Source organism: Geotrypetes seraphini, chromosome 9, assembly GCF_902459505.1.
Source record: "Geotrypetes seraphini chromosome 9, aGeoSer1.1, whole genome shotgun sequence".
Taxonomy (NCBI): domain Eukaryota; kingdom Metazoa; phylum Chordata; class Amphibia; order Gymnophiona; family Dermophiidae; genus Geotrypetes; species Geotrypetes seraphini.
In genome coordinates, this window is record NC_047092.1 from 139,008,471 (window position 1) to 139,031,594 (window position 23,124).

Consider the following 23,124-nt stretch of genomic DNA (forward strand, 5'->3'; position numbering starts at 1 on the left):
CCTTCTTGATGACACCAGGCTCTGAGCCATCTATTAAAGTCCTCTGTGTTTTTCATTCTTTGCTCTCCTTTTCCATATGCAGGCAATATTTCAGAAAAAGCTAAAGTCTTTACAAAAGGTTTCACGCCCTCACCAAGCTCCCGAAAAGCTTTCTGTGCTGCAAGTGTGGAGTTGTTGGCCAGGTCATTTGTTCCCAGATGGATAACAACATCAGTGTTAAAATCCTTAGTTTCTTCCTTAATTATTAGTATTTGCCTGGAACTCCTGGTAGCTGAGGATCCTGGAAGACATTTCACTATTTTGGACTCCTCGCCCTGTGTTCCAAGGTTAATGCCTCTGATGATGGAATCCCCCAACAGTAATAGTTTTCTGTTTTTGGCTTTTTTATTTGTACTTAGGGTGCTCTTGTTCTCTTGAGTTTCCTTCATTGGTTCCAGTCCCACCTCCCTTCTGTTTTCCTGAGTATCGCAGTGCACTAGTGGAGCGAAGGAATTCTGTAGAGGTAATATTAGTGAAGGTGGATGTTTCTGTGTTACATGTCGCAGTCTTCCTGAGCCTACTGTGACCCATTTATTCCTGGGCTGTTTTATTCTGTGAGGTAGAGGTGGTAAGTTGGTATGATTTTGTGGAGTGATGGAAGCTGCTTTAATTGTATTCAATTCCTGTTTAAGTTTGCAGAGCTCCTCCTTAATACTGGCAAGTTGAAGACAGATGGGGCAAGCCTTAAGCCTCCAAATAGTATGTCTTGGAATTAAAGCACCACAGTGATTGCATAGAATAAAGGTCATCTTGATTGGTTGTGAAGTCCTGATTATATGGGTCTCTATATATGAATAGTGGTCCCTGGGGTTGGTGGGACTATAAGTAAGACTACTAGTAAGGCAGAAATATAGGCTCTATACCACCTAAAACACAGTATTTTAAACAAAACTGCAGGAAGAGGAAATAAGATTTAACAGAGGAAAGAGAAGGATTTTTTGTGCTTTTTTATATTTTTTTTAGTAAGAAACAGGGAGGAGAAGAGAAATTAAGCAGATATAATGGAGAGGAAAATGGTGAAAGAGTTCAAAAAAGCATGTGATGAACACAGAGGATCTCTAATCAGAAAATAATGGTATATATTGAAGAACTAAAGCCAGTACTAGACAGACTTGCATGGTCTGTCCCCCTGTATATGGCCATTCAGTTGAGGATAGGCTGGGGAGGGCTTTGATGGCTGGGATGGTTTAGATGGGCTGGAGTGAGCTTTGACAGAGACTCCAGTAGATGGAACCTAAGCACAGTGCTGGGCAGAGCTCTGGGTTTCTGACCCAGAAATATCTAAGAAAATCATTAATATACTGTATATAGAGTTTACGGTTGGGCAGACTGGATGGACCATTTGGGTCTTTATCTGCCATCATTTACTATGTTACTCCATCTTTCCAAACAAGGTTTTCTCTCTTTTTTTTTTAGAAAGTCATTAAACCAGCTAAGGTGTGGTGCCTGTGATTCCAATTGCAGTAAGTTTTGTGATGAGAAGTTGGTGGTTTACAGAATTGAAGGCTGCAGAGATGTCGAATTGAAGAGGGGCTGCTTGTTGGCTTGTGCTTCGTATCTGTTTGATTTTTGTGGTGAGGGTTAGTAGAAATTAGTTCAGTACTGTGCTGCAGTCAGATTCCAAACTGAGAGGGATGTAGGCTGGAGTACTGTTCTGTGGAAGATGTGAGTTGCTTGCATATATGAGTTTAAGATCTTGGTAAGTATGGGGATGCTTGCTATTGGTCTATAGTTTGAGGGGATGGATAGGTCAGCATTTTGTGATTTTGGTGAGAGCTATTTTTCCCATTTTGCCCAGGAGTTGGCCTTGATTTAGAAGGTTGTTTAGGAATTTGGTGATCCAGGTGATGATTAATTCAGCACTGTAGTAATAAGTATGAGAGACAGTTGTCAAGAAGGCTGCTGCAGGCAGATAGTTTCTATAGAAGATTTGCTGTTTCACACATTGTTAGTGGAGTGAGGGTGGAGTGAGGGTGTTCCATATCTGGTATGCTGTGAAGGGGGTCACTGGAGGTTTTGGGAATGGTGTGTGTAGGTTCTGGGGTGAGGTAAATTTTTACGACTTCTATTTGTACTGTTCTGATCTGATTGAGGAAGAAGTCTTCGAGATCTTGGGCTGTTGGTTGGGACTCACGTTCATAGGTGTCCTTTTCCAGTGGTGCTGTGAGGTTGCATACAAGGCAAATTAATTTCTTGTTCTCAGATGTTTTATTTTCTGTTTCTTGGGCATAATAGTTTTTCTTAGCCTCAGCAATATTAAATTATCGAGCTCACATTTGGAAAAAATAAAAGTTAATTGGGTGATAGGTGCCTATCTTCTTAGGCTCAATTTTCTATAAAAGATAAGCGCATATCGCATGGCACTTAAAACCAAAGTAGGCCTATTTAGGGGTGGAGAAGGACTTAGATGCCACTAGGTGCAATTCTCTAAAGGACTTAGGCACCTATAACGTAGGCCTTTTAAACCCCAGCCTACGTTAGAGGTGCCTAAGTTTTAAGTTAGGTGTCACTAGGCACAATTCTGTAAATAGCACTTAAGCATGATTGACAAGCGACAGGCACCTACATTATAGGCACCCATCTTTTTCGGCATCATTTACAGAATTTCCCCATATGTGACTACAAACATTTCTTTTTATAAGAACAACAAAAAAACATCATGGGAGACAAAAATAAATTACTGATAATGCACTAAAAACTACCTATGGTTTGATACTTTTTGAAATACTCATGCTTTGATCACACAGCTATATATCAAATAATCTTTTACTTGACATTTGTATACGTTAATCACATCTAGCAACAGCTCCAGCTGATTTATAAACCTGCATAACATAAATCCTTCATTAATCTAACTCTTTTTGGCAATGAATTTCCACATGGGAAAACAAAACACCTTGTTTTGTTTAATCAAATCTTATTTAGTACAATAGCCAGGGAAGCTTCATTTGTGGACCTTAGAGCCCCTGAGGGAATGTAGGTTATTAAAAGATTATTTAAATACACTGGGTCCATTTTATTTAACACCATAAAAAGTAATTGATTAAAAAGCAAAAAACTTTAATTATGCCTGGAGGGGCATCATCATCCAACACAACCTTTATAAACTTAAAATAACATGATCATGAAACTTGACTCCTGATAACAAGCATGCAAGCTCATGTGAACTACCTGTAGCTTTTAACAAAAGAGAATGGAAAATCAGTGTTTCCTAGAACTAGTTTTGAGTGGAACCAACATAAAGATGCCGAGAGTGTGGCAAAGTGGATAATGTTGCAGCCTCAGCACCCTGAGGGTGTCAGTTTAAACCCACACTACTCCTTGTGATCCTAAGCATGTCAGTTAATACTCCTCACCCCTCACCCCCATTGTCCCAGGTACATTAGATAGATTGTGAGCCTGCCAGGACAGATAGGGAAAAATTCTTGAGTACCTGAATAAATTTGTGTAAACCATTCTCAGCTCCTTTGGGAGAACAGTATAGAAAATGAAATTAATATTTTTCAGCTTTATTAGTTGTCCAACATGGGAATTATCCCATGTTAATAACTTCCACAACCTATTAATTATTAGTATACTCTGCCACATTAAGGAGCTAACCCATAAATAACATTTTCTGTGTCATAGAAACAATGTTGACTGTACCTTACTGCTAATGTGAAGGTGTGGTTAATTGTTTTGCATTGGCTGCCTTGCAGTTAACACACAGGCCCAGATCCATACAATGGAAAGCCTCCTGCCACTCAGCTGTATGGGACAGGAAACCTTTTTTCTTTTTTTTTTTTTTTAATGGACACAGATGCTGTGCGTGTTACACACACATAACATCTGCCCCATTAAAAAGAAAAAAAATCCCTCCCCCCAAGCTAGTGCAAATTGGCAAGAAGGATGCCCATTCCTTTCTGCCATGCTGCCCCCACCACGTGAGAAAAAAATGGCAGGAGGGGTGCCCACTCCCTCCTGCCATGGTGACACCCCCTCCCCCATGCACAACAAAAAATGGCAGCAGGGTTGCCTACTCCTTCCTGCTATGCCAACCCCTCACCCCATGGCAGCAAAATGGCAGGAGGGATGCCCATTCTCTCATGCCACCGAATGCTCACTCCGATGCCAGGTGCCCCCCGAACCATCCCCTCCCCTTCCCCAAAAAAAGGCAAGAGGGATGCCTACTCTCTCCTGCCACTGGTTGCTCTCCCGAACCCCCATATACCTCTCGACCCCCCTCCCCCCGTACCAGATGCTCTCCCGAACCCCCCTCACCCCCCACCCCCAGTACCTTATTATGAAGATGGAAGCAGGAAGGAAGCATGGTTCCTCCACCTTCAAAGCCTGCTGATCCAAAATGGCGGGCCTTCCCTCTTTGGTAAATCATGTGATGCATGGGGAGGGGCCCAAGACCCTGATTAGCTCAGATACTTAAGGCCCCTCCCTGTGCATCGCATGATGCACCGAGGAGGGAAGCCGTACCATTTTGGATTGGTGGGTCTTGAAGGTGGAGGGACCTTGCTTCCCTCCTGCTTCCATCTTTGAAAAGGGTACCTAGGGGGTTTGGGGAAGCATCCGGTGGCAGGAGGGAGTGGGCAGCCCTTCTGACTTTTTTTTTTTTGGGGGGGGGAGTGACGGGTGAGGTAGGGGATGGCTCTGGAGGGGCACCTGGAGCAGGAGTGGGCCTTCATTGGCAGGATAGAGTGGGCATCCCTCCTGCCATTTCGCTGCAGTGGAGGGAGGTAGTCGGCATGGCAGGAGGGAGTGGATATCCCTCTTGCCATTTTTGCTACCGCGGGGGGAGGGAGAATTCGGTTCCCAGTGCTGGTGCCGGTTCATTGAGTGGGGGGAGACATTGGGAAGGGTAGTCATCAGCGGGGAAGGGGAGCTTTTTTTCTTCTTTTTGTAAAATGGGGCTTATTTGTATGGTCAGGTCAGAGAATGAACGATCATGCAGAAAACTATGTGGTGAGCCATTTTCTGCATCGGGTTGGCAAATGCGATCGTCGCTAAAGCTGTCCAAACAGGTTTAGCGATGATCGTTGGCTTTAGCACATCTGAGCCACAGTAAAGAAACTTCCTTTGCATTAAATGAATAAGAAAATGCTGAACATGCCCCCCTACAGTTAATGCAGTGGTTTACAGTTACTGTTCATTAATATTGGCACTTATTACACAATAACTGCACATGTTAATGCAACTTAGCAAATAGGTCCAAAGAGCACTACAAAACCCTGCAAATATCAGTGTCTAAATCACCAAGTTTGCTTTGCCTGTGAAAGGGCTGATTTGATATTTTCCGTAGCTGAGCAAAGTACCTCCTGGACACTGATTGTATGTTCATATTTAGGGCTCCTTTTACGAAGCCGTGTTAGCGGTTTAACGCACGTAATAGCATGCGCTAATTTGCTGGGCGCACTAGCTGCTATCGCCTCCTCTTGAGCAGGCGGTAGTTTTTCGGCTAGCACGGGGGTTAGCGCGCTAAAAATGTGCGTGCGATAAAGCCGCTAACGCGGCTTTGTAAAAGGAGCCCTTAGTAATGAGTCTATTATACCTCAAGGTTGAGAGAGAGAATAACACCATTGAATGAAGGTTATATAGGGACTTAAATTTTACAGCAACCTTTGCATACCTTTAATAATTCAGTATATGTAGGATTTACCTGAAGCTGTTTGATGTAAACAGAATGAAAATCAAGCTCTAAGTCGGAATTAAATTGTTGGAATCCAGCTACAAAATCTACCTTCCCTGAAACAGAGAACTGTACACCATCTGCAAATTTCAAAATAATCTCTCACAGAATTACATAAATATTAAACAATGAACATCTAGAGTATTTCACAAGGAATGAAAATACTTTATATAAAATATAATGTTCTGAGTTCTCTCATTCATAAATAGAAATAAAATCAAAGAAAAAGGAAAATAATGTGGTATATTTTTTATTGGACCACTTTAATACATTTTTGACAAGCTTTCAAAGGCAGAACCTTCTTCCTCATGCCAGGAATGAGCAAAAGTTTACAATCTCAAAATATAGGTGAAACATGAAAGCATTTCAATGAGAGTCTCAAAGGGTAAAGACTTAACAAGACTCTGTGTTTCTTATCATATTATAAACCATAGAATATACTGCTCTGTCACTGGTCTTAAAGGGACCTAGCCTAGCTTGAAGAATGGTCCATAATTTGGTAGCTAAGATTTAATGCTAAAAAATATAGGGTCATTCATCTTGGCTATAAAAAAACCAAAGTAGTGACACAGTAAAGGAGGTGTAGTATTTCTGTGTATAAAAAAGGAGGAGGAGGACTTGGGGTGATCATATGTGATGATTTTAAGGAGGCCAAATAGGTAGAAAAAAACAACAAAAGCCAGAAAAATGCTTTGTGCTTAGGGACAGGAATGGCCAGTAAGGGAAAGGGTTAGAATGTCTCTGTAACTGCATACAGTTTTGGGTACCACTCCTTCAAAAAGATATAAACAGAGGGAAACTACTAAAATAGTCAGTAGTCTTTGTCATAGACATAGAGCATATATGTTTATTTTGGGAGAAAGGAGATAAAGAGAGATTACCTCTGTGGCATAAATGTGCAGGAAGTGCGCATTTTTTGATTGAAAGGAATCTCTGGAATGAGGGGGCATAGAATGAAGGTGAAAGGGGACAGACTTGGAAGTAACCTGAGAGAAATACTTCTTCACGGAACAGGTGGTAAATTTGTGGAATGGCCTCCTGATGGAGGCAGTGGAAATTAAGAATGAATCTAAATTCAAGACAGCTTGGGAGATATAGAGAAGTCTCTAAGGGAGCGAAAGGGATAGTGGATGATGTAGATGGGCAGACTGGACAGGATATATAGCCTTTATCTATCTTCATTTTCTGTGTTTCTATGTTAATTTTTTTGATAGCTCACCTATGTGCAAATTATGCAATTTCTTTTGTATTCATAGCCCTTAATGTCCAAAAGGTACATAATTGTTCAGAGAGAAAGAATATATATTGAGCATTCATGTATTTCACCCAACACTTACACATATATCGAAGAAAAAAGGTTGCACCCAAGGAAAGAGTTTCTTGACATGACTAGAAATAATTACCTTTTCCTGTGTAGCATGAGCCACATTTGGATATATCCATATTTTCTGACCCAGAAACAAAGTAGTTGAATTTCTAAAGTCAAGTCTCAGGATAGCATTTAAATCTTGTTCAAAACAAAACTCATTAATAAAGTAGTTCTCTCTTGCACCACTTCTATAGATGATTCTGGAATTTCTGAAATATCTAGATCTTGTTGAGCATTACTATCATTTCTATTTCTTCTATGAGGATGAAAATAAACCTTGTTGATGGGGGGGGTGGGGCAGGTGTAATACTGATTTTTCTATCCTGAGTATATCCACCATAAACTTCTTCCATGTAAATATAGGAGACTGTCCATAAACTCTTGGGAAATTTAAAACCCCAAATGTCTCAGATGATTTTCAACTTGCTTCAATTTCCTGTATATCATGACTATCTTTAACCAAAGCACTCGCAGCTACCTGCTTCTCTTCAAGTTTCAAGTTTATTTCATATTTGCTAAAATCGCTTTTTTTAAAGATTACAAAGCGATTTATAATAAATAATTTTCAGATAAGGGGGACATACAATATAGGTATAAACAGACGTGCACTTCATGGGGAAATCAGGGAAGAACCACAATTTGATATAGGAAAGAGAACAAGTAAGGATAAAACAATAGGTATTATATAATATTAGATCAGTGCTTGCCTACTTCAATTGGGAATATCAACTCAGTTTAAGGGGCTCACTAATTAATTAAAAGCATCTCTACAGTAGATTGGAAACATTTTAGTTTTTATTTGAATTTATCAAGGTTCTTTTCTTCTCTTACCTGAGCGGGTAATAAGTTCCACATTTGGGGAGTGGTCATAGAGAAGAGTGTGGTACGTTTAGTATTTATGATGCATAGAGATGGAACAGTAAGTAGATTTTTATCCTCAGATCATAAGGAGCGGAAAGGAGAATATAGAATGATAGGTTGATCTAGGAATAGCGGTGCGTTGAATTGTAGAACTTTGAATGTAATGAGCACCTGTTTATAAGTTATTCTCTGGTTGATAGGAAGCCAATGAGCGTTTTTTAATAATGGTGTTACATGGTCAAATTTTCTTTTACTTGTAATGATTTTTATTGCAGTGTTTTGTATTAGTTGTAGTTGTTTCCTTTTGTGTGATTCCTTTATAAAGTGAATTACAGTAATCCAGTTTTGAAATGATCAATGAGTGAATTAAAATGTTTAGTGAAGGAGCATCCAAAAAGTTAGCTAAAGATCGAATCATGCGCAGCCTATGGAAACAACTTTTAACGACATAATTTATTTGTTCTTGATAATTTAGTTTATCTATGATGACTCTGAGAATTCTTATTTTATTGATGGACTGAATTGGAGAGTTATTAATGCAAATTGGTGGTGGATTCTTTGAGTCTCTCTTTCCATGGGAAAAAACAGTTTTAGTTTTTTCTAGATTTAAAGATAAAATGTTCTCTTGAAGCCATTGTTTTATTTTAGACAGTTTTTGGTTGATGTTAAGTATCTACTCATCTGAATCTGAATTAACTGGGTGTAGGATTTGAAAATTGTCAGCATAAGCGAAGACTGAAAACCCTATGGACTGGCATAAGGTTACAAGTAGGGCCGTAAAGATATTAAATAAGAGAGGAGATAAAATTGAGCATTGAGGGATTCCATAATTGTTACTAGAAATTTTTGAAATGGAATTATTAAATCTAACCTTAGATGTTCTTTCAATTTCTGCTCATATTCCTGAGTAACAGTCTCTTGTTTCTGAGACGGTAATCCCACTGTATTCACTAGTGAAGAAAGATCTGAAGAACATTTGTTCAAAGAGGAATCCATCATTTGCAGATAAATCACCACTCCTGGCAAAGATAGCATTATACCAAATATGGTAAAACTCTCTTGGGTAATTCACTCCACGTTAACAACAACATCTCCCTTAACTGATGAACTAATATCTGCCTGTTGAACACCAGTGCAATCTTCCTCTAATGTGCTTGGATCTTGCCCCTCTGGAGTTCTTGCTTGCGGGGTCTTAGGGAAGGGCATGGCAGCATAAGTGCTCCATCAACTATAGCAGCATAAGCGCTCCATCAACAATGCAACATCAACAGTGGCAGCATAAATGATCCATCAATAATAGCTACAGGAGAGGAAAGACTCAAGGAAATATGTGGAAGTAGCGAGAAAACATCTGATGTCTTGCTGAGAAGGCATTGCTACAGTATCAACATATGGGTAGATCTGAGTCTTACCCAGTTGTTTAGGAGCCATTGATATAGAAAAAAAGCAGGTAAGAGTGCTGAGAGTCACTACTACTGCTATTAATTATTTCTAGAGCTCTCAGCATGCTCCATCTAGCCTCTGTCATCTTGGTTGCTCCCCATCACCAATTGTGTTCTTTGTTCATTCAATATCAGTGAGCCATGCCAACATATAGTATGTAAAGGTAAAAGCAACTTCTCAGTAAAAGCCTTTATTAAAGTTTGGATGCCAACCCAGTCTTGGAAGTCCACTTTGCTTGAGTTCCTGCATTTTTCACTGTGTGTTTAGAAGTATTTCTTGCTTCATTAGTGATCCCTTGTGACACATTCTGCATCTGAGATGACTGTGGGGACAGAGCAATGACAGCATAGAAATAATAAGCCAATCGTCTTTCTTATTTTTGATCTAGATTCTATAATCCAGAAATTCTACAGTTATTGTTTTATAATATGGGAAGGATGCCATGCAGACATTACAAAATAATAAAAAAAAACATGTCCATTAATGTGTTATTCTCCACTGAAAAGTTAGCAGTACTCAGAGATCGTTATTTTTAACAGTTAGAAGGTTTTCCATTATAATAAGCAACGGCAAAGAAATGGAAAGAATGCCACAGCTGTGCATCTTCAATTCATGGCCTTTATTTCAGTATCTACTCAATGCAACACTGGCTTCCAATGTGCACAGGCAGCAACTAATGATAGAAGATATAAAGATGGATCTCTGCTGCTGTACTGAGGTCTTCACATCTTAAGCATATAGAATTGCAGCTTTGTAATTAATATTTTAATCATTCTGTATTTTTTTAAATATCCAGGCCACCTAATATAAGAGCAAGAAACAGTTGAAAGGGAAACGTCTTCAAGAATCTTTCAAGGTCATCAATTTAACAGTATCACACATGAATGGTCTTCTTTGGTCATGAGGGCAGCAGAAAAGGTGCCAAATTAGGGCTTTTATCTTCACAAGGTTTTTCCATTATAGCATCTTACATTATTTAGTAGATTAAAGCTTTCTGAGCTGAATTGAACTCTTTAGAATGTTATAGTCCTTTCCTACCTTTCAATGAACAGAAAGAGCCCTACTGAATGTGTCATCATTGTACCCACAGCTTTTCAATGACCAATGATCATTTCTCCTATTACCATTGGTGTTCAGTTTTAAGATTTTTTTTTTATGCACAGACTTTCTTTTTTTGTTTAATTGCCTTCTGAAAGATTCCCATTATTCATTACAGTGAACCTTCTACAATGAACTAACATCTTGTTGTATTGATCTGACTTCTCATTTAACTACTTTTTTGATGTGCTATGGAACATATGGAACCTTGTGAGCCATTCATGAGCCGCATTTGCTGCAGTTTCTTATGTAAGGCTGAGAGCTGATTTAATAAAAATGGTGTGCTATATTAGAAAACCACAGGTGCGGCTGCAGGAGTCTCATATCAGGTTCACTACAGCTGTGACATATTAATTGCAAACCTGCCATAATAATTTGTGGCCAGGATGCTGGGACAACATGATTTAAAGAGACCAAAGCTGCTCTTCTCAGTGGGGAGAATGGTTGGTGCAATTTAACAAACACATCACCGAATACTAAATAACCCCCTCTTTTATCAAGCTGCGCTGCCGAGCAGCATGAACTAAATGCCGAGCTGCCCATTCTGTTTCTATGGGCGGCTTGGCATTTAGCTTGCGCTGCTCAGCAGCACAGCTTGATAAAAGGGGAAAGTAAATTATAATATGAAAAACTTGATTTATTTGTGCTGCCACAATTTTGGTTTATATATTGAAAGAAAGGAACATGAAATGTTAGAAGCGTCTAGAAGGGTTCTTTCTTGCATAGTTGCAACAAGATAACATTCTTAGGGAGGACGCTATCAAAGTAGACTACCATTAAGACAGGTTATTTTACCACTGAACTATTACAAAGTTCATAAAATAGCACAATATTTCAGTTTATCAGGTAAAGCCATTTTAGAAAGTGAAATTTCTGCTTTCTGCGATGCTATTTTAGTGACATTTATTCAGGTATTGTGTAAGGTCTTGTTCTGTAACACTGATTATTATTAGCTTTCACAACTCGAGTAGTCAAGTTTTTCAGATTTGGCAATATTAAATTGTTAAGACTCGTTCAGAATGCAGCCGTTCGACTCATCTATAATCTCAAAAAATCTGACTATATAAGCCCCTTCTACAAAAAACTGCACTGGCTGCCTATGGAGGCGAGGATTATCTTCAAATTTGCTTGCCTCTGCTTCAAAACCCTAACAGGCTCGTCTCCAATCTACCTATCAGATCACTTTGTCCGTCCTGGCCCCACCCGCACATGTAACACCCACTTATTTGCCTTCCCGTCCCTAAAGTGCTGCATCTACAAGAGATTCCTTGACAGATCCCTGGCGTTCCAGGCATGCAAATGGAACAAATGTCTATCCACTCTCGTCTCTAATTCTCCCTCCTACCAAACTTTCAGGAAGTCAATCAAAACTTATCTCTTTGACAAATATCTCTGACTCCCGCCCTCCTTGTAACTCTACTTTTAACTATGCCTTATACCTCCCACCTTCCTGCACCTCCCACCTACCTGCCTCCTCCCTACCTGCTCCTCCTACCTACCTGCACCCGACTTCCTAAGCCATGCCGATTGACTTGTTTATAACCTCTCTATCTCCTTCTTGCCTGCTCCCGACTTGCTAAGTTATATTGATTGATTGACTTATTTGTAATTTTGCTGTAGATGTACAGTCTCTTGTCATGTAAACCGCTCTGAACTATTGTGATACTGCGGTATACAAAAATAAAGTTATTATTATTATTAGCATTTAGCACATGCTAATATTTAGCGCATGCTAAATTGGCTAGCGCGCCTTAGTAAAAGGACCCCAAGATATTTTAAACATATGAAGAATATTAATCCGTTTTCTTAGACCACAATAATCCTTGGGGGGGGAGGGGAAGGCTAGGTCAGTATAGATAATGAGAATAATCATAAGAAACAACATTTAGGGCTTCTTTTACTAAGCTGCGATATCGGTTTTACGCGTGCTAAATTGCTGCATTGAGCTGGCGTTAGTTCTAGCCGCATAGCGCAGGTTTAGCGCGCGCTAAAATTCTGCGTGCGCTAAAAACGCTATCACGGCTTAGTAAAAGGAGCCCTTCGAGGTAAAGGCCATAGCATGTATATCCCCACCACTATTTATCTTAAACTAATTTAGAAATTATACAGTACCAGTAATATGAAGGAACTCATTTGTTCAGGAGCAAAAAATTAATCCCTAGATAGTTAACAATACACTTACAAGGATATGATAATAAAAACATCTCTCCCAAAGATAAGACTTCCTGTCGCATAGCCAAAAATAATTTTCTATTCTCTTGTGTTTGATAAGTAACATCTGGATATAACCATATCTTCTTCCCATAAAATAAAGCTTGAGCATTTTGAAAGAAATGTCTCATCATTGCTTCAAATCTTGCTCAAAAATGAATACTAACAACATAGCTTGTTCAGAGTTTTCTTCCAAATATGTTTCCAGTATTCCAGATAAATCTAATAGACAATTTTGTTTCTCTTGTATCCCTATTCCTTGTGCACCTTCTATTATTCTTTTTGATGGAATATAATATATCCAATTTAAAGAAGGAATAGTCTTGGGGTAAATTTCAATATTAGATATTTCTTAAAGACTTCTAGAGAATATATTTCAAGGGCTTTAGGAAAATTCAAGAGATGAAGACTAAACCTCTGATTATAATTTTCTACTTGTTCAAGTTTTCTGTGGAGTAATGTTTTAACACTAGCAAATGTCATGTCGTGTAAGGCTTTCACATTTTCCTTCACCTGGGACATTTGTGAATTAAATTCCACTTTTTACCTTTGCTAAATTTTTAACAAAGAATCTGCAGTATTCAACCCCACCTTTCATGAAGCCACGTTAGGCTTTTTTTATTGCCGGCTGCAGCACTATTAGCTTCAACGCTCATAGGAATTCTATGAGCATCAGTGCTAATACCACTATGGCCAGCAAAAAAAAAGTCTAACATGACTTTGTTCAAGGGGGAGGTAATGTAGATATTTTCTGCATTGAATTAGCAACTGATGTGTCCAATTTCTGAAGGACATTCCAAATGCCTTCAAGGGTCACTGCTTCAGGATTCTCCATGACACTAGTAGGAGATTCTCCAATTCTAACCTTCACTGGACCTTGCTCACTAGCTACCTCAACTCTGAACAAGGCCTCCTTCTCAGTGAACCCCACTGAAGGAAGCATTTTGAATGCAGTTTCTGTTTAACCTTGGCCTTGACCTTTAAGATGTTGAATAGGATGGCTCCAAAGCAGGAGATAATAGGAGGTTGTACTCTAAGGAGAACACTTTTCACAGCTAGCCAATGATTGTAAACTGTTCCAGAGTTAGGGCAGCTCACCAGATTTATGTGAATGAGAGATGTATTCACTGGTGGTTTCAGTTTGCTGGAATGCATTTCAAAATGAGGGTTCAGGCTTTTTGGAATTATCTGAGTTTTCAGAGAGCTGTAAAAATATATTTGTTTTGACAGCTTTTGGAAGGTTGGAAGGAGTGTGAGCTAGGACATGGTTAAGTTGATTTGATTTGGGGACTGAGGGTGGGAGTATAGTGTCAATGATTTAATTGTATTTGTTAGAGATATGTATGGTTTATGGGGGTTATTTGGTAATTTTATTAGGTAATGTCTTTGTGAATCTCTTCAAGTCTGGGTGATAGAGGAGATATATAAGTATAAGTAAATAAATTAACAAACATAGATAACAGCAGACCAGGAGCAATAGGCTGGTATCACTTGCCAATTGTTCTCTCTGTGGCTTAGATAAACATTTGATAGTACTGTGACAAAATTTATGCATGCTTGAGGCAAATTTATAGACAGCAGGGAAAACAATAGGGTTGAAAGGTCAGAAAACCTAGAATTTGGTTTGTGTATTAGAAATGTATACCAGGAAGTAGTCTCTAAGGCTCAGGTGCAAAATTGGCCCAGGTGCCTAGTGCATCCCAGGGTGCACCGGGAACAGGTTTAAGGTGCCTGAGCCTATCAGAGTCTAAGGCCCCTCCGAGTTTATCTCAGGGTGCACTGGGAAGGGGCCTGATTGGACCAAGTGCCTAAGGCCCAGAGTTTAGGCCCCTCCCAGTGCATCTCAGGATGCACCAGGAAGGGGAAGACCTGCCATTTTGAAGAGGTGGGCTTGCTGGTAATAAGGGATTGGGCATCCTTCTTGCTGGTCTTCCAGTCAAGGTATGGAGGGTGTCAGTGGGGGGGAGTTATTCAGGCAGGTACCCTCTCTAAAACATCGAAGGTGACCAGTGGAGTGCCACAGGGCTCGGTCCTGGGTCCACTCATTTCAACATATTCATAGGGGATCTGACTCAAGGGCTTCAAGGTAAAATAACACTATTTGCCGATGACGCCAAACTATGTAATATAGTAAGTGAATGCAGTTTACAGAATTATATGGCGCAGGACCTGCTTACATTGGAAAGTTGGTCCTCAACCTGGCAGCTAGGCTTCAATGCTAAGAAATGTAAGGTCATGCACCTCGGAAGCGGAAATCCATGCAGGACGTACTTCTTGAATGGAGAAACTTTAACTAGGACTTCAGCAGAACGAGATTTAGGAGTAATAATCAGTGCAGACATGAAAACTGCCAATCAAGTGGAGAAGGCTTCATCTAAGGCAAGGCAGATATTGGGTTGTATCAATAGAAGTTTCATCAGCCGAAAGCCTGAAATCATAATGCCGTTCTACAGGGCCATGGTGAGACCTCATCTGGAGTACTGTGTGCAATTCTGGAGGCCACATTACAGTAAAGATGTGCGCAGAATTGAATCGGTTCAGTGGACGGCCACCAGGATGATCTCGGGGCTCAAGGGTCTCTCGTACGAAGAGAGACTGAACAAATTGCAGCTCTACACTCTCGAGGAACGTAGGGAGAGGGGAAACATGATCGAAACATTTAAGTACCTCACGGACGTGTCGAAGTGGAAGATGATATTTTCTTTCTCAAGGGACCCTCGGCCACAAGAGGGCACCCGCTCAAACTCAGGGGCAGAAAATTTCATGGCGACATCAGAAAGTATTTCTTCACAGAGAGAGTGGTTGATCATTGGAACAAGCTTCCAGTGCAGGTGATCGAGGCAGACAGCGTGCCAGACTTTAAGAATAAATGGGATACCCAGTGGGATCCCTACGAGGGTCAAGATAAGGAAATTGGGTCATTAGGGCATAGACAGGGGGTGGATAAGCAGAGTGGGCAGACTTGATAGGCTGTAGCTCTTTTTTGCCGTCATCTTCTATGTTTCTATGAGGGAGTGGGCATCCCTTCTGCCAATTTTGGGTGTGGGGGGTGTCCTCAGGCAGGAGTGAGTGGGCATCCCTACCGATTTCGGGTGGGCGGTATTCTCAGATAGGAGGGAGTGGGCATACCTCCTGCCAATTTCAGGTGTGTCCTCAGGCAGGAGGGAATGGGCATTCCCTCCTGCTGATGTTTCTGCAAAGGTACAAGGGTGCTGATGTTTAAACAAAGGTACAAAGCGGGAGGGTGAGGATCTCAGGGGAGGGGCTCTCCTTGAAAGAATACAGGGGGATCGGTCAGTCGGTGGGTGGGAGGAAGGGAGGGAGAGAGAGAAAGGAATCAGGGATCTCCTGTTAGTTCAGCTGATCGCGACAGGGGAATCCCTGATCAGCTGTGCCTGCAGGACTCCTTGAAGCTGTGGTTTTGGGGAGTCCTGCTGGCTCAGCTGCTCGGGGATTCGTATGCTGCTATCAGCTGATGGCAGGATGAGGGCTTTTGGTATGATCCCCCAGCAAAGACAGGCACCAGAAATGTAGGCCAGGATTTTCCAGACCTATATTTCTGGTGCCTATCTTTGCATAAATCATGTCTACGTAGGTGTTTTAGGCCACCTAATGCCACTTCCGGTGTTCGCCACACCTACTTTCGCATTCGGCAGCCTAAAGCGCCTATGTAGGCGAGATTCTGGCGCCTTTATTTAGGCACAGTAAACATCTCCACCTTGACATTTTTTGCCATTTCTAACAGCATTTTTCAATTAATTTAGGTGTTGGTAGGGCGCCTACCAACACTTAAGTTGAGGCGCCAGTTTTAGAATTTCCCCCTAAGGGCTCACTTGCTAATCAGTGCAAGATAATGTAGCTGTGCTAAATCATCAGTACAGAAAATCCTCTGTTCTGCTCTTGCATGCCTCCTCCTTGGGAAAAATTAAAATACATTTTAGTGAGCGGTTTGTACATGCCTGAGCATGTCCTGTGGTAAACCATTTTAAGCTGTGGTAATGCATATTACAGCTTAGTAAAAGGATCCCTTAGTCTGTATATGTTGCAGTGGTGACCAAAATAAACTTCTTTAGTACAGAAAATAGGCCAATCTTTGATGGCTTCATGGCTATGGGTTCAAGTATTCTATTTTTAAGAACAGATTGCTATTTCTTCATAATGTGACCTCCCAAAATCTCAGGAATAATCATACACTGAGTACAGAGAAAATTTTATTCTGAGCACAATGTTTATTCTATCCATAAAAAGCTCTAGACATAAAATTCCATCTGTCATAAATGTGTCCTGTCTATAGATTATCAAAATCCACAAGTCACTTAATTATACCAATAAAAATTAATGAGATGTGCAGCAAGATGAGAGTCTGGTGGTTTTTTGTTATTGTACTTATAAAGGTTTCTAACAGCCAAGCGTTTCAGTAACGGTGGATTAGTTGTTAAGGTATGCTTAACTTACATAGGAGATTAATTTATCTTAATTATGCGCAGTGTGTTTGTTCTTCAGTCAATAACTGATAGGTCTTAATACTAATGCTGTCACTTTTCCTCAGTATCACTTCAACCCTTCTCAGTCAGTCCTTGTCACGGAGGGAGATGATATTCAGAAAATAAATCAAGCTCTTCAAAAGGTCTCATATATCAACTCAAGACAGTTTCCTACTGCAGGAATTCGGCACCTCAAAGTCTCCTCCAAAGTCCAGTAAGTTCACTTGATTTAAATTATTAAATGATGCCAGTTAGAATGTCTTTTTTTTTAACTTTTGTTCTCTCAGAATTGTAAATAATAGAACTAGTAGCAACACAAATTGAACAATTGCATATTCATGTCTTTTATTCAAAATGGTGTGCAACATAATTATTTTTCAGTTTTCAAAAATGTGCAAGCCATCTGCTTGAGAAAAAAAACAAAAGTCCTTTTTTTCTCATTTGCTAAGGACATTGTGTGTATTTGGGAAAAGAGGTCTGGAAGGTATTCAGCTTTATTTGGCAGGTTTTCTGTATCTCATTAGCTATTGGAAGATATAAGCTACCTCCTATTTCAACTTCTGTTTTGGAATATTATCTAGTGCAGCAGGCCATATTTAAACATGGCTTTGGAACTGTTTGCCACACAGATAGGTTAGTCACTGGGGAAAAATAAAAAGAAAAGAGATTCATTGTTTTCAGATGATAGCAAACACATGTTTGTATGGGAACTGAGATCAAGCAATTTAACACTTAGAGATTAGGTCATTCTAGATACAGAACAGATTGCTGGTATAGAAAGATAATATAGACCCCCCCCCCCCATTTATTAAGCTGCGGTAGAACATTTAGTTTTATTTATGCAAGAATTAAATATTCTATATTATATTATTTTTAGGGCTTTTTAAAATCAGAGAGCAAGGTACTTTACCTTATTTTCATCAGTTAGTATTGTAAATATCAAGCTGAGTACAGTATATTTGTAGTCACAATAGATAAGTTCTGTACATTGCCATCTAATTATTGTGCTATGGACTTTACTGTGAAATATTAATTGGCAGGGAAATTCTATAACCAGCATCTAAACGTAGGCATTGGTAGGCGCTCTGCCGATGCCTAAGTCAATTGAAAAATACGCCTAAATAAAAGGTGGCTAGCACCACAGATGGGTAGCCACTTTAGGCCGTGGATTGCCAATGTAAGTGTGGCCAACACCAGAAGTGGCATTAGGTGGGCTAAAGCGGCTACCTAGCCATGATTTACAGCAAGATAGGCAACTGAAATGTAGGCCCAGAAAAAAAAACCCTGGTCTACATTTCAGTTGCTTAACTATGCCGCCACAGGATCCTAAAGTCAAACCGCAGCAGCCATATGCTGCTTTTGGCAGGGGAGGTTATCCCCGATCAGCTTAGCAGGTAGTGCTACCCAAAGCTGCGGCTTCGGGGCGTCCTGACAGCTCAGCTGATTGAAGGGGGAAATAACCCTGCCGCAATCAGCTGAGCGGCTGTGGCAGGGGACCCCCCGACATCAGCAGGAGGGATGCCTACTTCCTCCTGCCAGAACCCCTGAAGCACTCCCAACCGTGATAGACAGGAGGGATGCCCACTCCCTCCTGCCTGCAGACCTCCTGAACCCATGACCAGCCACAACCTCCAATTTTTCTTTTATCAAATGTCTGATAAAATGCAATCTTTTTGGATTGTTCTGTTAGGACAGACTAAGACTTCATTATTCCTAATACTAAATGAAAAAGTGAGAGATCAAAGTGAGAATTTAAAACATAGGCCAAACTAAATTAAATATTCATTTTTTAAAATCTTTTTTTGATTTATGTTGATAACAAAAGTCCTACATTGTATACTGCTGTTCATTGATAAAAATGCATTAGCCATGCAATATTTAGCGATAGGTAGCCGGTTATCTCCTGCTGAATATTCCAGTCACCGGCTATGTCACATCAATATTCATTGGCTGACTAGCTAAGAATAGTGGCTAGATAGACTCACTTAAATTGTAGGTCTATCTTTGGCCACTATGATTTAACCAGCCAGCCAATGAATATTGGCTTGACCAGCTACTGTATGTCTACCATGGCTACATTTAGATTGGAAATTCAATGCTGGTGACTGGATATGGCCCTGGTATTGAATTTCCAGGTTCAACGCTGACTGCAAGAGATAGCTAGGCTGCCTCCTACATTTGAATATCAGGCCTTGAGTTTTTTACTTAAGGGTAATTTGGACTATTATGATAACACCGATAGATATTAACTCCTGAATTCTATAAATGGTGCGAATTATGCACACAAATTTGAACATGTTCCCAATTTGCACATACAATGTAAATTGTATAATGAGCCAGAAAATATTGGCTCTAATTGCAATGCTATTAAGGCCACGCCCTTTATAGAATCACACTTAATGCCATTTCCCATGCCCTACCTTTGGATGCCAGTCTTATACCTGCTAACCATTATAGAATTGAACACAGCCAGATGTGCATGCAATTCCTAAATGGTATCAATTAATATCAATAATTAATTCCATCTCACCTTACTTCAGCAGGCTACACTGGCTACCTATCAATGTGCACTTTACCTTCAAAATATTATGTATAATGTTTCATGTCCTATATGCAAATTCCCCAGAACCTCTTACAAACCTTTTCATCAACTCTTGGTCAACATCAACTAGAAGCCTTAAGTCACTTTTACTGATTCTTCCTTCTCCCAAATAAATGACATACAAGCATATGTTTAGCTCATTACTCACCTATCTTGGCATAAAGACCTGGAATAATCTTCCACCGATCGTCAAGGCTGGACCCAACTATCTCAGATTTTGTAAGAAGCTAAAGACTCTCCTCTTCGAGAACATATATATCATAAGAACATAAGCAGTGCCTCTGCTGGGTCAGACCAGAGGTCCATCACGCCCAGCAGTCCACGCACGCGGCAGCCCATCAGGTCCAGGACCTGCATAGTAATTCTCTATCGTTCAATCCCATTTTCCTTTAGGAAATCATCCAATCCCTTCTTGAAACCCAGTAACGTACTCTGTCGTATCACACCCTCTGGAAGCGCATTCCAGGTGTCCACCACCCTTTGGGTGAAGAAGAATTTCCTAGCATTGGTTCTGAATCTGTCCCCTCTTAATTTTTCCGAATGCCTTCTCGTTCTTGTAGTTTTCGAAAGTTTGAAATATCTGTCCCTCTCTACTTTCTCCATGCCCTTCATGATCTTGTAAGTCTCTATCATATCCCCTCTAAGCCTCCACTTCTCCAGGGAAAAGAGACACAGCTTCTCTAATCTTTCGGCATATGATAGATTTTCCATACCCTTTATCAGTTGCGTCGCTCTCCTCTGAACCCTCTGGACACTTAACAGTGGTTAGAACACCCTGAAGTTGTGGGTTCAAACCCCATGATGATCCCTGCGACCCTGGGCAAGTAACTTAATCCTCCACTTCCCCAGGTACATTAGATAGATTGTGAGTCCACCAGGACAGACAGGGAAAATGCTTGAAATACCTGTATGTAAACAGCTTTAAGTGTGGTTATGAGACTATAAAAAGGCAGTATACAAGTCCCCATCCCTTTCCCTTTCCCTATCTTAACAAATTACATAACATTGCATCATTTAAATATTGAACAACCTTTAACTCACTCAACTGGATTCCAATTGAAACTACTGTATTGTATGTCTAATATTTTCACTATACTTCCCATTATGATGATCCAACTTTTTCCTAGCTCCAGTATATATCACATGCTATTGTCTAACCTTGTTTAATGTGGTATTACCTAAACATCGTGTAATGCCTGAATTGTAAGTGGCCTTGAACCTAAATAGGCATAGAGAGACCCAGTAGATAAAGACAGGTTGTTCACCCTCTCCAAGGTAGAGAGAATGAGAGGGCACTCTCTAAAATTAAAAAGGGATAGATTCCGTACAAATGTAAGGAAGTTCTTCTTCACCCAGAGAGTGGAAGAAAACTGGAACGCTCTTCCGGAGGCTATTATAGGGGAAAATACCCACCAGGGATTCAAGATAGACAAGTTCCTGCTGAACCAGAATGTACGCAGGTGAGGCTGGACTCATTTAGAGCACTGGTCTTTGACCTGGGGGCCACTGCGTGAGCGGACTGCTCGGCACGATGGACCACTGGTATGATGAGCAGCGGCAATTCTTATGTTCTTATGAAATTGTAGATCAGATTAGATTAAAATTAATGCAGGAGCGCTTAGGAGGCACTAAGGGACTGATTCTATAAGAGGCACCTGTCGTGGCAGGTGCCTCGAAAATTGGTGCCTGCTGTGTGTTAATAGCAGACAGGTGCTGCTTAAAGAATTGCGGCTAGCAAGGACCCTAGGTGCCAGAAATGTAGGCCAGGGTTTTACAGGCTTACATTTCCAGCACCAAGGGTCCTTGCAGAATCACAGCCAGCAGCACTGCACCTAAACACACCCACTTCCAGGCTTCAACATCAGTAGGCACCAGTCCTGGAGGGCACCTAGAACTGCCCAATTTTTTAAAATAAGTTTTTTAATTGATTTTTAATGGCACAACCAATTATTGTGCCACTGATAACCAATTAAAACACATGGCGCTGGATGACACCTTTCGGTAGGGTTACCAGATTTCCTCTTTGGTCCCGCCCTGTTCATTTTCTATTTTCATCGTTACTGTGCTCAGGTTTTTTTTTTCCAAACTGTTTTTGTCTTGGTGGCCTGTTTTTAAAACAGCTCTTGCTGGAATAGTCAAATTCTGCAAGTCCTGGTGTCTATATATTCATCATCTTTGTGAAGATTTTATTTTTGGAACAAAGTTGCACTGAATAATTAGTGTCAGTGCATTTGTGTATGTTCAGAACTGCCTGTGATGATGATCTGGCGCCCAAAGAGAACATAACAAAAATGTTCATCTGGCATGCTCATTTTGTTCTTAGAGTGATTTTAAAATATTGAACATCAAAAAGCAAAAACTTTAGCATTTTTACATACATCAGATAGCCCAGTCATAATATTGGGATCCTTATTTGAAAGGTTTGATCAAGCTCAGTCTACAAATATTTACCTACTGTATCTTTTGTGTGCCCCTCAGTATTTAGGGTTCATAGTTAAAACCGCGTGCCCCCATGCCATACTCGCCCTCCCTTATCCCTGTACCTCTTTACATCTTCACCAGCACAAGCAGTTTCTCCGGCCTGCTGCTTGCTTCGGCGTTATCGCTTTCTGGCCTCGCGACCTGAAAGTGATTTCGGAGAGGAGCCAGGCCAGCGCAAGCAGCAGGCTGGAAAAGTTGCACGCATGTGCGAAGATTTAAAGAGGTGGAGTAGGGGTGGGGAAAGGAGCGCGTGAGCGTGGTACGGGGGGGGAGGGGAAGTGGTGCTGGCGCCCCCACCAAGACAGTCCATCTTGTAATCCAATTTAAGGTATTGATGATTATGTTTAGAGGAGTTATAGAAAATAAACATAAATATTTGGCATGGAAGTTGCAGAGGCATTTCCCAAGCACAGAACAATCACTGAGGCTTCCTTATTGGAAAGAGTCCAAGAGGGCAAGAAGAAGAGATAAGCTTCCTTTATATTTAACCAGTAGCAGTCTGAATTGTTTTTAAAGTGCTAATCACCGCTGGCTGAATTAGACCTAGATATTCAATGCTAGGACTGTATCCACGAACTATCATTGAATATCCAGGCATGACCAGCTATTATTTATGCATGTCCCAGCTGATATTTAGCCAGGACCTGTATAAGACACTTAAGGACCCTTTTACTAAGCTGCTGTATAAAATAGGTTTAGCGTGTCCTAATACAGGACTACAGTGTTCTCCCCAGAAATTTTTTCCAGCCGGGTGGCATGAAAAAGTAGCTGGGTGGGGTGGGCGAGACAGGGAAATCTGATGGTGGGGAAAATTAAGGGCTCCTTTTACAAAGATGTGTTAGCACCTTAATGCGTGGAA

The 23,124-nt window shown here is 40.6% G+C and overlaps 1 protein-coding gene across 3 annotated transcripts in view; it reads left to right on the forward strand.

Moving 5' to 3' along the window:
- The window catches only part of CLSTN2 (calsyntenin 2), a 1,243,607-nt gene that overhangs the window by 969,832 nt on the left and 250,651 nt on the right, over window positions 1-23,124 (forward strand). For all 3 annotated transcript variants that reach the window (XM_033958408.1, XM_033958407.1, XM_033958409.1), the window contains one exon: window positions 17,248-17,396. In XM_033958408.1, the coding sequence (XP_033814299.1) occupies window positions 17,248-17,396 (149 nt within the window). The remainder of the gene's footprint in view (window positions 1-17,247; window positions 17,397-23,124) is intronic.